This window comes from Ixodes scapularis, unplaced genomic scaffold, assembly GCF_016920785.2.
Source record: "Ixodes scapularis isolate PalLabHiFi unplaced genomic scaffold, ASM1692078v2 PGA_scaffold3__209_contigs__length_174095766, whole genome shotgun sequence".
Lineage (NCBI taxonomy): Eukaryota > Metazoa > Arthropoda > Arachnida > Ixodida > Ixodidae > Ixodes > Ixodes scapularis.
The window spans coordinates 83,225,752-83,240,854 of NW_024609868.1; the positions used below are offsets into that span (position 1 = coordinate 83,225,752).

General features: G+C 44.3%; 1 protein-coding gene across 1 annotated transcript in view; it reads right to left on the reverse strand.

Moving 5' to 3' along the window:
- Positions 1-12,215: 12,215 nt before the first annotated feature.
- LOC8027049 (protein Skeletor, isoforms B/C) overlaps positions 12,216-15,103 on the reverse strand; it is a 59,221-nt gene continuing 56,333 nt past the window's right edge. The window contains exons 13-14 of the mRNA XM_040499653.2: positions 13,675-13,735; positions 12,216-12,658 (exon numbers count right to left, since the gene is read on the reverse strand). Coding sequence (XP_040355587.2) covers positions 12,342-12,658; positions 13,675-13,735 — 378 coding nt within the window. The 3' untranslated portion in view covers positions 12,216-12,341. The remainder of the gene's footprint in view (positions 12,659-13,674; positions 13,736-15,103) is intronic.

Consider the following 15,103-nt stretch of genomic DNA (forward strand, 5'->3'; position numbering starts at 1 on the left):
GTATCGCACGCCATGGAGTTCCTCACTCCTGCAGAAAATGTTCAGGGCTCCTGCGACTTCCATTCCACCACTGGTGCCTTGGTAGTTGCCTTGGCACACCTCTTTGTGCCGAGGGTCGCTGGATGCATCCTTGTTGCCACATTTTGCACAGCGCTTTGACATCGCTTCCACATCCAACACTTTCCCAGAGTCTACACTGGTCGCAGAAACTATACCATTGTTAGACATGTGGCCACGCTTCTGCCAGCTTCCATCAAGAGCGACTGCGATGTCCTTGTCGCCATCATTCAGCTGCACAGCCTCTTCAGCAGCCCACTTCATTGACTCCTTGGCAACAGCCTCAGTGTGACTTAGGAGCTCTTTCTTGTGCTTTGCAAATTTGGTTGGCGGTGTAGGTAAGTTCAGCATGGCACAGAGTACACTTCCTGCAGCCGCTCCTTTACCAATACACCTCAAGGCGTAAACCAGCCTAAGGTTGGCTTCATAGAGGCCAGAACTCGTTTTCTTTGAGGTCTCAAACCGTTGTGAGGCGCTGCATGCTTCACAGTTCAAACTGTAAACACTGGCAACACCTACTCGCTGCGACAATATTTCGACGAGCTGAAGGCTTCCGCCGCACAGTTTGCACACACAGCTCTGTGTAATCACGCCACATAAAACATCCATGTCCATTAGAGCATACCCACTGTCACACTGTTGCACATTCTCTTCTTGGAACCACACAGAAAAACTGGAAAGCTTTGACGATGAGGAGCTGGCAGGTTCTGCGTTTGGGGTCTCAATGCGTCGCCGGGATCCATTTGCTTTTGCGAGAGGAGTGTACCGGTTTCCATGGAATTGACGCTTGTTGAACAGTTTCTTTGCCCTTGGCATCCTAACGTATCAACATCGAACGCACAGGGGCACGAAGTATAATAACTAGTCCGTGGAACGAACAGCGCTCGAACACAGGCGCATGAAAGCACACACGTGGACAAAAGAACGTGCACAGCGTCTCGGGATTGTCTTGACTAAAGAAGAGCTGTGCAATAGTTGCCAGAACGTTTCTTAGATGTCGCTGATTCCAGTCAAGCTTTTAGAACTTGCATTGAAATATTTTGTAGGAAAAATTAACGATAAACAATGAGCGTATCCGAAAAGGGGGTGTGGTCACCCGCAACTCTCTTTCGGGAAGACTGTTTTTTAGTCAGAAATATGATTTTCTAAAATAAGTGTGACAATGGAGAATGTGCAGAAAGAAATGAACTTCTCAAATTGCAAAAAAAAACAATATCGATTTTTTTTTCAAATTTCCCGTTACCCTGTGCCCTTAACCTGTCACCGACTATAGACTAGCCGCCCCTCCATACATACCCCGACCTGCAGAGCAGTATTTATAATGCGTTCTATATGCTGTACTCAACACGTCTAATGTACGCACGCACTTTAATTTTGGTTTTGTACGCCATCTCTATTTTGATGTTCAGTGTCCGAGTGCCACGTAAAGCCTGTTTGTTTTAAAAATGATAACCATAGGGCCTTAATGGCCAGATTGTATTAGTGTTCGAAGACATTACAAACAGTTTAGACTTGGCTTTATTTGGCGCCGTTTGCAAAATAATAGTGCTTATGAAATAACAGACGCAATCACGCTTACCATCTGCTCCATTTAGCGCACCCAGTGAAAAGCATTTTTTCACCTTTTCAGTCAGTACAAGAAGATGGCCAAGGTTTAGGCCCTCAAACTTCAGTAGAAGCAGGCCTCGATTGAGATTTACGCATGCGGGTTGAATTACAGCTGCACATTTGGGACGGCTTTCATAGTGGAGTTTTTACGCGTGGGATGAACCTCAGTAACAAAAAAAATTAGCAGTCCTGTGTTATGCTGCAGTGCAGTCGCAGCATTTCTGCGACACGTCACGGTGGAATCGTTGGGGATCGGCGTCCCGTTCATGAACTGTGGGATTCGTGAACAAAAGCGTTCGGAAACAATATACACAACTGGCCTTCTTATGCCAAACGTTTTTGTTTCTTTTCTTCTTTTTTTTTCCCCAGGCATGCGAAAGCGCGTCTTTCATGGACAGTGCTCCGACGGTATTTGTTACTCGCTATTTCTTTGTTTTTTTCCAGAGAGCACGTGCAGTGGGCATCGGTACTGCGAAAACTCTAAGTGTAAAGCGGGGTGTTAACACTGGGGCGTCGCCCTCATTAAAGAAGAAAAAGAAAAACCTGTAGCGTAAATTTGTGTAATAAAGAAATATTTAAAAAATAAAAAGGTGGCGTAGCTCTGTGGTAAAGCCTTCGTTTCGCACGCAGCGGACACAGGTTCGATTCCCGCGAGCGACAAGCGATCTTTTTCAAGGATTGGGCAACATCGAAGACGGACGCCGCCAACTGCATCATCAACAATGGCAACAACTACGACCACAACAACTACAACATCAACAACGGACGTCATTTCCAGTGCTGGGGAGAGCCCCCCCCCCCCCCCCCCCCCCCATAACAACTATCTCTGTAAAAAGCTTCCCGAGCCCTGTTCAATATAAATACGTATCCTGTTTATCAACCCAAAGCGAGCTGCCAGCGGAAGCTGACGTTTATGACTCTGAGTGTGGGCACATGCCAGCTTCGCAGCAAAACATATAAATTCACAACTACTTCCAAGAAAAAAAAAAAAAAAAAGCTCCGAGTGCCATGGCACAAGACAAGTGTCACAGGCAAACCTCCCGTCACATGTCGTCTTTGTCCACAACACACCCCGGGTCCCGAAAAGTGCGCAGTTTCTGCTCCGAAAGGCAAATCCGCCAACACTTGGAAACGCCGGCATCTTCGTGGGCTTTGGACGTTTGCCCGAGGAGTTGAAGAGTCGGAGAGAGCGAACCTGGCGATGCTGGCGTTTTGATCCTACAGCGTCTTCGGCGTAGAAAATTGCCACAACTCCTCGGAGAAAAACTACCTCGATGTTCTGGACAGGTATACTGAACGGGTCGTTGACTCGTGGTTCATACGGGGTAAGAGTGGCGCAGGAGGGCCTGTCTCAACGCGGATGTCGTATGGGAGTTTCTTTGTCTGGCGTTTCTTAGTAATATGCTCCACGCAGGAAGCATGGGTGGCTGCCTAGATAAAAATCGCTGCGTTTGCCAACAAAGCGGCTTAAGTTCTATTGTAAGTTGAGCAACGGGTTTTTCGTGGAATTCTCGTTTCTCGAGTCCAGGCCTCTGGTTGAGTGCTGTAATTTTGGCTGATTCTTATCGTCAGAGATGGCGGTAACCACTTCTATTTCTTGAGTACTTGGTCAATATACGTTTTAGAGCTTGATGAAGCTAACGATTGACTTTCATTTCTTTAATACTTCTACTATAGTGCGTGATAAATGTAACCATTGGCTTCTACTTCTTTCGTACGTTTACTTCTTTAGTTATAAATTAATGCAACCACTGACTACTATTTCTTTAGCGCTTCTACTTCTTTAGTACATTACAGTAGCATAGATCATGAAGCACGGCATAGTTGTCTAGTAACTTGGCTGTATAAGTGGTATTTCGAGGAATTCCTGTTTCCAGATCCCAGCTCTGGTAGTGGGTAGTAATTACGATTGATCCTTACACCAGTAGATGGCTGCAACAATTCACTTCTACTTATTTAGTACTTTATTATTCATAAATCTAACAATTCAATTCCACTTCTTTAGTACTTCATGAATGTAACCAATGACTTATACTTCTTTACTGTGGTGACAAAAAATATATTTATATGGTCTTTGCTTACGACAAAAATAAACTACACATCGACGAACGCTCATAGTAGCCCTATTGGTCCCATTCAAATGCCAAAGTTTCAGTACTAACCGTTATCTTCATTAAATGTTATAAGTATTTCTATGATGGGAAAATGGCCGATAGAGCTTTCGAATGCATGGAACTGAACTGTGTCATTTACCAAAAATTTTCAAAAACAGGCCCCATTTTTTAGATTTTCAGATAATAACATAACTTTTGAATGAGATAACGGTTAGATCTTACATTTGATATTTTGTTCGGACCGCTAGCGCTACATTTGGGCGGATAATGAGCGTTCGGCGGTGTGTGGCTTATTTTTGCGGTGAAAGAAACTAAACTTGTTTGGGGGGACAACTTCTACTTCTATTTCTTTTGTACTCTAGCCTGATAAAAGGACAGCGATTCACTAGAGATAAATAATCACTCTATAAGTCCTTAATATTTCGAAGTATTTATGAAATATATGAATCATTTACGTACCTTAAATATTCGTTGTTTGGAAAACTAACGCGATAATAGGGTGGTACCTAATGCACTGAATTGTTGTTGTGTTTCCTTGAAATCACGCAACCTGGTAGTATGATCGGGAGTTCAAAATAAAGCTGATTTGTGCCGGATACAGAAATCCACTCCAGCGTCAGCGCCTAGATCTATTTGTGGAATGCAGATGGTGCGCTAGCACGGCAAGGACGTCGCTAGCGATGTCAGTTGCCTGTTTGTCTCAGGCGGTGCAACTAGTGGGTTGATTGTTAACGCCAAGAATATACGTTTGGCTTGCGTGCAGAAGTCAGACGACCCACGACGTGTAAAAGCTGTGAGAAAAAACACCAGCTTGCAGTTGACAATGTCTTGGACGTGCTTTCGTTCTGGCTTGCCATGTGAGGTAATACATCTTCTAGCAAAACGCCTCCAATAAAGTATGAATCAATGCTTTTGCACAATACATGAGTATAGCATAAAGTGATAAAAATTATTAAACAATATTATCGTTGACGCCTCAAATGGATCTCAATGTTCAGCCATAAAGAAGTAGATTTATCGGGAAGGCTATTTGACTTACTTCTGACTTCTGCACCTGAAAAGGTTAACTCCGTTTGCTTGCTCGAAGAGCTTAGCGACCACAAAGTGGTTTTAATAACGATAGACATTGCAATACGTGACAAACCGGATGACGAAGAAATGATCCATGATTATGCAAAAGCTAACACAGCTTAGATTTCTATAGCCTTAGAGGCTTTTCTTGGGCAGTTTGAAAGGGACTATAGGTGCCGATCTATTGATGAGAACTGGACCCTAGTTAAGGAACCCTTAATTAGGGTTCAGCTCGTGCTCGTGCCCCCCTGGTGAGATCCGGGGGGATCAGAGCCCCCCCCCCCCCCCGGCCCTGGCCATGATCCTTACTAAGACGCTGTTTACGTGCCATGTAACGAGCTACTAGTAGTGGCATGTAAACAAAATAACGCCCACGTTGCCTTTATTGACAATATAAATGGGAAATTGAATCCCAACGTGCTTTCGTTAGCTTCAATCTCCAGTTCTGGCGAAAAGGTAACGCGCAGCACCCCCCCCCCCCCCCCCCCCCCCCCCGGGAAAATGGAAAATCTACACCGCTGGAGGAGCCCACATCCATATATCTAGTACGGCTCATTGGCGCTGTTTCCTAAGTAAACCGTAATTGTAAAATATTTGTAAATAAGCCTCAGAAAATGTTCCCTGAATGTAGGGATGTACCCACGCCACGTTCCGAAGAGATTGAAAGGATGTCTCTGCATAAATTTGCAACATTTCAAGAAAGTAGAAGGAGTTCTTTGGATGTTCTGAGAACGTTCTTAGAATCTTGTTGGGATGTTCGATTGTTGATTAAATGTCTGGTAATGTTCTATGTCGTTCTCAGAACGTTAAAAAAATATTCATTTGAAAACATTCCCCAACGTAGCGATAAGTGCCTGTGCCACATTCTGACAACATTGATGGAATGCTTTTACGTAAATTTGCAACATTCCAAAAAATTTGCCTATGTTCTTTCGAACATTCCCGGAATGTTCTCAGAACGTTCTCGTGCTACGTGGGGTGCTTCGCAACTGCAGCGTGATCTTGATTCCATCACAGCTTGGTGTACGGATTGTCAAATGTGTGTTAACGTATGAAAAAGCAAAGTCATGACGTTCTCGACCAAGACAAGCAATGGTACTTTTGATTATACACTCGCCAACACAAATCTTGAAAGGGTAACAAAGTATACACGAACTCATCTCTGTTACGTCATGGCGCGGTGGTGGCGCGTCGGACGCACTTCCGGTCCGGGGCTGTGGGCGGAAGTGCCCATGTGAGACGTGTATTCCGGCGTTGTTTTGAAAGCAGCCAGACAAAAACCTGCCTTCTGGTCAAAATGCTGCGACTGGGGCTGTACCAAAAGGGTCGAGAAAGGTTTGAAGGTCAGTTTTCATGCGCTCGGTTCGTCCGAGAACGCGGATATATATATGTGCCGTGAAAAGGGAAAACCAGACGCCGTCGGACCGCGATTGCTTGGGCGGGAAGCATTTTGGGTTGAATTCACGGATACTTCTGGTCATCAAATTTATTTGTTTTGTTCCAAAATGAGCGCCGGAAAATCGTCGAGTTGCACGGACCACCTGCGGACTACGTTCAGTGCGTCTTCAAGTTCAAACGGCCGCCTGATCGTTCGAACTGTCGTCTGCTCTTTCAAACGTTTCTGCTTGTCGTCTGCTCTTTTAGCGGACACCGGCCCGTAGACAAGACATGGGCCTGGTACTTCCGATAAGAAGTAAGTGCAGGCCTCAAAAGACTTAAGTTGGAAGGTTGGTAAGCAGGCTGGACGTAAACAGTAGATACAAGGAGATGTTGATCATTGTTACCAGTGGCCATCACCGACTTGTTATGTCTGATTCACTTGGTTAGATTCTGCTTGCGATTTTCAGTATCGACGTCGACATCTCAGCTACGGTTCACGCTTTTACAGTCCGAGCGACGTCGCTACTGAAAATTGCGAGCGAAATCTCATCATGTGAATCAGGCTTACATTTTGCGGCGTCCACGCGGAATGAATCGCCGCATGTCAGATGATTCACGCGAAGTTTTGCGTTGTAACGAGCCTCGGTAATTTCGCTGACGCCGCTCAAGTAGTCAGACATCGTTAGGAGGACGTAGAATCAACAATTTCAACGCCAAAAAGAGCGCGGGAACTCACACCGACGCCGACAACGTCGCATTTGAATGGTTTGTTTATGGGCGACGGCGATCTTTTTGCCCACACCCCTATCGCGCATGCGCGGCGCCGGTGGCGTCCGCTAGGTGCGCTTCGGGCGCTCCGGTTTGTTTGTAAACATGAGTTGGTGAATAAGTATCTTGGCGTTATTTTAATAGAAAAACTGGATTGGAAGGAACACATAGACTTTATTGTGGGCAGGGCAAACCAATCGCTGGGATACTTGAAAAGACACCTGTACTTAGCTCCTTCAGAAGTCCGCATCCTTGCATAGACATCATTTGTTCGTTCTAACGTTGAATACGCTAGCCTGATTTGGATCCCATGGCAAATAAATCTTACACAGAAGCCAGAGTCCGTACAGAACAAAGCTGCGCGTTTTATTTATGAAGACTACTCACACCCATCTAGTGTAACTGCCCTGAAATCGAGAGCAGGCTTGAAATCACAGAGTGCAGGCGTAGACAGGCGAGGCTTTTATTTTTACGTAGAATCTACTACTTCAACCAGGAACTCGGGAAACTACTTTTGCTCCCTCCGCACCGTATTTCTCCTAGGATTGATCATCCCTTCAAGAAAAGATTATCACCTAGTTGCACCAAACAATTTTCGGAATCGCCTTTGCAATTAGCCATTAAAGACTGGAACAGTCTACCTGAATCCGTTGCGGGTCTGGCGGGCGTCGCTCTTTCCAGAGACGCCTGTAAAACTTTGTTTAGTGACTAATATTTTTTTTTAAATATGCGTACTGTGCGTGTACACCACCTGCATGTTTTACCTTTATTGGTATATGCGCTTGCGTTACCACTGACTGTCGTCTGCTTGGTTAGTTGAAGCATACCGTATGCTTTCTTTTCTTTTCTTTTAAGTACGTGCTGATGTTTTGTCTTTCTCACATTCACGTGTATTTTGTATTAGAATATAGTCACCTTGTACCCTCCTCCCTCATGTAATGCCGTCGGGCGATTTGAGGACAATAAATGAAATGAAATGAGATGAAATGAAGGAATGAAAGTATCGACGGCAGTCCTTAAACTGGCAACTGACGTTTCATTAAGAGACTTACCGAGGAGTGACCTACCAAAAAACAAAAATCACTTTTAAACAAGTCATATGAAAATCATGTTGCTTTTGGCGTAAAACATGCGAGGCTCGTTAAGCGCTGTATGTCTCTATGCCTCATCCTTACAGCTGCATCTAAGAATGCATTTCAGTCGTAGAGCTTGATCACATATGATATTAGATGCTTTGAGCAAGAATGTCAAACAAATAATTTAGTGCGTGAGAAAACTTTCCACTCACACATAAGCGCCATTCTGTGCATTGAATGCTAATATGGTTTGTCCTTAAACGGATAAATCGCTTTTTTTTTCATAAATGTATTCAATTAGATAATGATCGTAATTATGATTATTTATTGTGACACTCGTGCTTCAAGGCTAACAAAACATCGCTGGAAGATGAAGAGAGGTAGTGCGACCTGAAGTAACCGGAAGGCGACCTTCCCCAACCTTTCCTCGCCTTCCAGTAATGTTCTGTCCATACTGAACTGCCAGGGCCTCTCAAAACACCTCGCAGGACTCGCTGCTTTTTCACCAGAAACCCGACGCTCTCACGGCAACATCCCCCAGTTTCTCCATACCACGAAAAGCAAACGGATTCGAAAGCATAAAGCAAGCAGCTGGGAACTGATATTAACAAATGGTATTTTCTATGTTGCCTTCGCTTTACAAGGTCCATGGTGTTGGAGTTAGGCGATCTTGTTCTCCCATTGCCGCCATCAGTGCGGAAATATTTGAGCTTTTTTAAACTGCCACTGACTTCAGAAAAGGGTATCTCTTCTTCAGTCTGGTTTGCAGTTCATGTTGAAATCGCCGATGTGCACGTACACGTGCTCACAAAAGCTCATTTAGTGCAGCTCGAAATGTTCACAGAATGACCGCCCTTAGCATAATGATACGTGACAGCTGCGCGCATCTCACCGTGCTTTCCTCTCTTTTCACGCTAAAAACTATTCACGGAACTTTTTTATTGCACCTCATGTTTTGTATCACTGCGGAAAAGCGTGTTTTTAAGACGGTACGGCGCTTTCGCGGATCTTACAAATATATTCAGGATTCGAGGTCCCGGTTTGAAAATTCACAAAGCGTCATTTGTCAGTCTGGGGCTTTTTTTTTTTTTTTTTTACATTAGTTTTAGATAGAATGTCAACTTCAAAGCTGTTTTTTTAGGTTCCACGTAGATGTTTCTGTCGTTATATTGAATAAATACCAACACCGCAAAAGTGGCTACTAGGACATCTCAATAATATACCCGGGTATATTTGTTCCCAAAATAATTCTGGGTTTTTTGTTATTTTTTCTGCTCAAAAAAGGGCAGGCGTTTACGACGAGCATTGATAACCGCAAGTATAAAATAATTATTGCATCATTGAATCTTCGTCCGACAGCCCGTCGCTAATGTGCACTTCATTGAGGCAGCACCTAAAAGCGAATCTTAGCACAGAATTCGTAGCACGCAGCCACACAAGTTGTTTATGTCGCAACAGTGCTCGCCGACAAACGCGACAGCACGCTTATGCTGTTTATAAATTATTCCGTTTGCCTTCGCTCGTGGTCAAGTCGACACAGTCTACTTTGGAATTGTTCGCGTTTGACAAAGCAGTCCGTGATTTGCTTCTGCATAAGCTCTTTCTCCTGCACTTACCAGCTGGTTTCAGTCATTTTACCGATTGTAAAAGCTCTGTGCAAATTTTGAATGACTTTTCTGATGCCTATGTTCCTTGGTCTAGTGTGCCCCAGGGGTATAACTTGAGATCACTATTATTTTATTATTTATTAATAATATTGAACTATGCGTGAACAATTCCCAGTGGTTGCTATTTGCTGATGACTTAAAACGTTCTTTGAATGTCCGGTCACTCGCTGACTGTGCACTATTGCAAGAAGGCGTGTCACGCGTCCTCATTAACCCAAAGCGCTATCAGTTTGTAGTAGACGGGAGGCCATTTGAAATGACTACGCCCTTGGTTCTACTCCTATTTGAAGTGTCTGTAATTCGCGACCTGGGTGTTCATTTCGACAGTAATCCTTATTTTTCGTACCGTGTCTCAACTTGTCGGTTGAACTGTAAGATTGCAGGGCATGATTTTCTGTTTGACCCAGGAATTCTTGAATCCATTGTGCATTATTCGCTTACATCACAGTCTGATTCGTTCCCGCCTTGAGTTTTTAGGCGTTGTGTGGAATTTTTTTACAACTGATGCACTGCAGGTTGAAAGAGTACAAAAAAAGTTGTTTAGGGTCAATAATTTGGGCAAAGGTGTTTTATGACTATACCTACATACTCGATACTTTCAGCTTACAGATGTTATTAAGTCGTGGAGTTCCGCGAGACATTTTAATTTTGCATGAAATAATTGACAACCAAATAGCAGCTTACTGTCTTCGGTTAAGTTTCACATACCTCTACGTTTCAGCAGGCATTCCTGTTTGTTTTATCCTGGTTCTCGGAAAAAAAGTTGTGCTAGATCACCCTCATCAGTGGCGTACTAACTTGTTTTTGAGTGGTTGGGGGGGGGAAGCAAGCCAGACCCCCCCCCCCCCCCCCCCCCAGGGCCGGGTGTGTTGCCCTTGGTGTCCCTTGAGCGCTGCCGGCCAGTGTTTGCCCCGCCCAGTGGCGGCTGTTTCGGGGGGGGGGGGGGGGGGGGGGGAGAGAAAAGCATGTGTTTTGCCCCCTCCTACTCTGAGAACTGGGAGGGCGGACGCTTGCCCCCCCTCCTGGTTGGTACACCCATGACCCTTATGTAAGTGTCTTTTAATGCCCTTCTACCAGATACGTCGTTAGATGTTTATACGAATTATGCGTTTTTTAAACGTGAACTTCAAACTCTGATTTACTCATCATAACCTATGTGTGTGTTGGGCAAGTTCTAGAATCACGAACGTGCTTCATATCGATACTTCGGTCGTTCAAAAGCATAACATAATAAACATTTATTATTATTATTATTATTATTATTATTATTATTATTATTATTATTGTTGTACTCCTGGCCGCTAGGTCAAGTAGATAAATAAAGCCCTAATTACCCCAGTTCAATTAGCTAAACAACCATTCGTAATGTCCAATAGCAAGGCAAAAAAAAAAGAAATACGATGCTAGGATACGCATGGCACACCTTCGTAGCCACGAAGGCATGGAAACACATACAAAACACAAGAAGGAACGCAGTATCGAATCTCATCATTTATAGCACGCCGTCAAACAAGGCGCCACAAGTGCACGACAGGATCAGGCCCCGCACGCATCACGTCAGAGTAATACCGCACCAAGAGCACAAGACGCGCGGCTCGGTAGCATTTTAAACTCTCTCGACTAAATTAAATACGCGTTCTCGGTGGCACGAAAATAAAATTACACTTTCCAAAGTACGTATTCTCAACTCCTCTACAGACAGTATTCACTGATCGTCATAGTTGATTCAGCATGGAACGAGCAAGTAAAGACTTTCTCAGCGCACGCGCAGAGTAAGTTTCCATTTCCAAGAAGGACAACCCGATTGCGGTGAAGAACCCGGCAGAATTGTGCACGACGTTTCAGAGAGCTACTCAGGCGTAAATAATACCGCATAAGTAAGCCACGAAACGCAGTGCAATCAAGTTTTCACGAAAGTCTATTTAGGTGGTGCCTTTATTATATTCAAATTTCGTAAATGTCAAACTCAAAAAAATAAATCAAGCAAAAAATTGTTTTAAAGCACAGGGATGAAACCGAAAAAAAAATTGTCGTGTTATCGCTACTATTCAAAGAGGGCATAACATGGAATAGAAACTTGAAAGCTTCATCGAGATGAACACACGAAAACAGATCCAGCAGATCCAAGCCTGTGTCGTACCAGCTGGGATTAGAACCGCCAGTCAGACTTTTTTTCTTCCTGAACACAAGAATAGCAGCTTCTATTTTTCTTTTTCTTTGTCTCTTTAACCTACATTAACAAAATTTGAGTGGGATACATGCACCACCTAAAGACACCTTTGTGAAAAGTTTTATTGAAATCTCTTTATTGGAATATTTATACGTCGTCTTTCTCGACGCCGGAACACCTTTCGAGAACACCCTGTAGAAGGTCGCTTTTGGCGCAATCGTCGGCAAAGCGACGCAACTATGTCGGGCAATGGACACCGCCTACCCTTGGTAGCCACCGAGAGGGACGCCATTTTCGCGCAAGGTCAGTCCCATGAGGCAGACTTGAGTCAGGAGGAGCCCGCTTTTGTTAATAACTACATAGTTCTAGTGTCGGCACAAAGTCAGCTGCCATTCACTCGAAGAGCCGAAGGCACGGAGCACAGTTGTAGCTAGTTCTCCCGGAGTAAACAGAGCAGCGTGAGGCAGAGCGCCAACAGCATCGAGGTGGCCGTGATCGCGGGAATGGCTCTGGAGTTTCCGGTGACGATCTCGTCGACGACGACGATCTTCCAGCCCAGGTTGGGCGTCGTGTAGCTCTGGTAGTAGACGACGTCCGGCGTGCTCTCGTTGGGCATCCAGGAGAGGATGGCCGGCTGCCCGTCGTCGCACTGCAGCCGCAGGGAGTTGCGGAACTTGGGGAAGCTGATGAACTCGTCCGCCTGGCGAGGCTCCGAGGTGTTGTACTTCCAGGCGCACAGCCGGCCAGCTGCGGGGAAACGAGCTAATTGATTAATCTATCGATTTATTGATTGATTAACTTGGTATTCACTGATTGATCGATTGACTTATTAATTCATCGATATCTTAGTAAGAATGCAGAATAAGATTGTTAGTTGATTGTAAGTGAAAAAATTTGGGTCATTAAATAAACAAATGAACTCTGAAAAATAGTATCATAATAAATATGAGAAAATATAAGCTATCGGCAAAAAGAGACCCCCAAATCAGTCAATTTTAGGGCATCGCGCGGGAGCGTGCGTCAAATTTACCACTCGTACAGCAGGCGCAAGGCCGGCAATACGAAAGCCCGGGCGCCGGGTGATATTCTCAGCATTCGCCTTTTCGCATCGGAGGCCCTGCGCCTGCTGCACGTGCGGTAACTTCAGTCACGGCCTCTCTATCCACTCTCCCGCTTCCCCACAGGAGCGCATTGAGCGGCGGTGCTTTAGTGCGCACCCGAGTTTCCCACATGCACGGTGTCCTCGAATTGACCAATTTAAAGGTTTCTGGTGAAGCTCAGTGAATTTCTAATTAGAACCATGTGCTTATTTTCACCAATTAAAAAGTGAACTATTACGTTTCAGATTTTATCTTGCTAAATAATGTTTTTTTTGTGTGTGTGTGTTTTTTTTTGTTTTTGCCAATTCCTGACGTCCATTATGGCTGGCAGTTTGTTCGCGAAAAGTGTTTATTTTATTCTCAAAAACCCCATTTTAAAGAAGTTTGACAATCCTCATGGAAACGTTCAGTATATATTTCACGTTTAAATCAAAATTCCTCAGTATCGAGGCCTTAGAAGGATCAATAGTCACCAGCTCGCCTGTTTGAGTATTTTTTCATCAACTTAGGACGTTTGGAACCAAACGAAATTGAAGATCTAGAATTACATTCCACTTTCTGTTTTATTTATAAATTACCAAAAAGGTATTCGCGCCATTTGTTGTTTACAGTACTCACGAGAGCACGTACCCAGATTATTGCGTTCAGTCTGACTGCACTCACCGGCACTGGGTTGAGGTCTTCCTCTTCGGTCGAACTGGACGCCGGCATAAATCTTGACACTCTGTTGATCAACGCGGAAAAAGGCGTTAGGAAACAATCGTAATATCGGAGATTTTCCCAAAAGCAACGATGGTTTTGAGTGCACTGTACTGAATGTTCAGTACAGTGAACATTCAGCCTTACCTGATTATTTGGTCTGTTTTTATTATATGTTGGTCGCTTTATGCTTCCTTGGGGTTAGGTTAGGCAGGTTAGGTTAGGCAGGTTAGGTTAGGTTAGGTTAGATTAGGTTAGGCTAGATTAGGTTAGGCTAGGTTGTTAAGTTAGGTTAGGCTAGGTTATCACTGACAGCTTAGGAAATATAGGGCATGTATTGAGCACCGAGCATCTCATTATACCGCTCGGCAGCCAATGAGATTGCTGCATCAGCCGATAGGTCACGAAAGCACATATCCCGCCCTCTATTTCTTCGGCTCTCAATGACCATACTATGTTAATGTGATCTGAAATGTCAATGAATATTTACGTGCGCGTCTGAGGAGGGTGGGTGCGCGTCTGAGGGAAGCGTGTGTTGTAACGACATTAAATCAATGAACATGGTTATATGGCTCATGGGAATGAAGATTTTACATTTACTAAACTTGCTTCACAAAAATCATGGTTAGCAGTTCTATGAAACCCAAAAATTATAAAAACATGCAACCAGAATTACTCTACTCTTGCAACTAGCAAACTTCCACATTATGTTTTGTTGCTGTTATTGTTGCTTTCTTTATAAAAGCCTACCCAAACTTTCGCTACCTGCTCAAACTTTGTCTATACACCTTTTCTACAAGGATGCAGCCATCTTGAATGTCGTCAGTCCGGGTATGCAGTAAAACATCGTTTTGATCTCTCCACGCCGCAGGAAGGTATTTACCAAAAGTGGGTGATTGCGTACGCCTTCTTGTTTTGCCTCAAATTATGTTTTCTCGCGTATTCCAGGTTGAAATGTTTTGTTTGTTTTTTCGTTCGCATACCCACGTGACTGAGGAACGACAGGAAACAAAAAACGTCTATAGACCTTTGCATCTCTTATCACCCGGCGAAAAATCCCGAGTCACTGAGCTGTGGACGCATGCGCAGCGCCAGATATACCGCACAGCATAGCAACAGCGCATGCTCAAAAGGCGTTCCTTAGCCTTACAGACAAAGATGGCGGCGCACAGAAAGTTTTTTTTGCAGAGGTCTATATATCCTTCGTTTCACATCGTCCAACCGGAGCCAACGCTAGGATCCAATGGAGCCAATCAAACAGGGCCGAAAGTGTATCGTCGCGGCTCTCGCTGTTGTTGTTTTGTTTTGTGTTTTTTTTTTTGTTTTTTTTTTTTTTTTGGGGGGGGGGTTGCTATAACCGGGCCAACCAATCACGCGCAGGAAAAAAAATCGC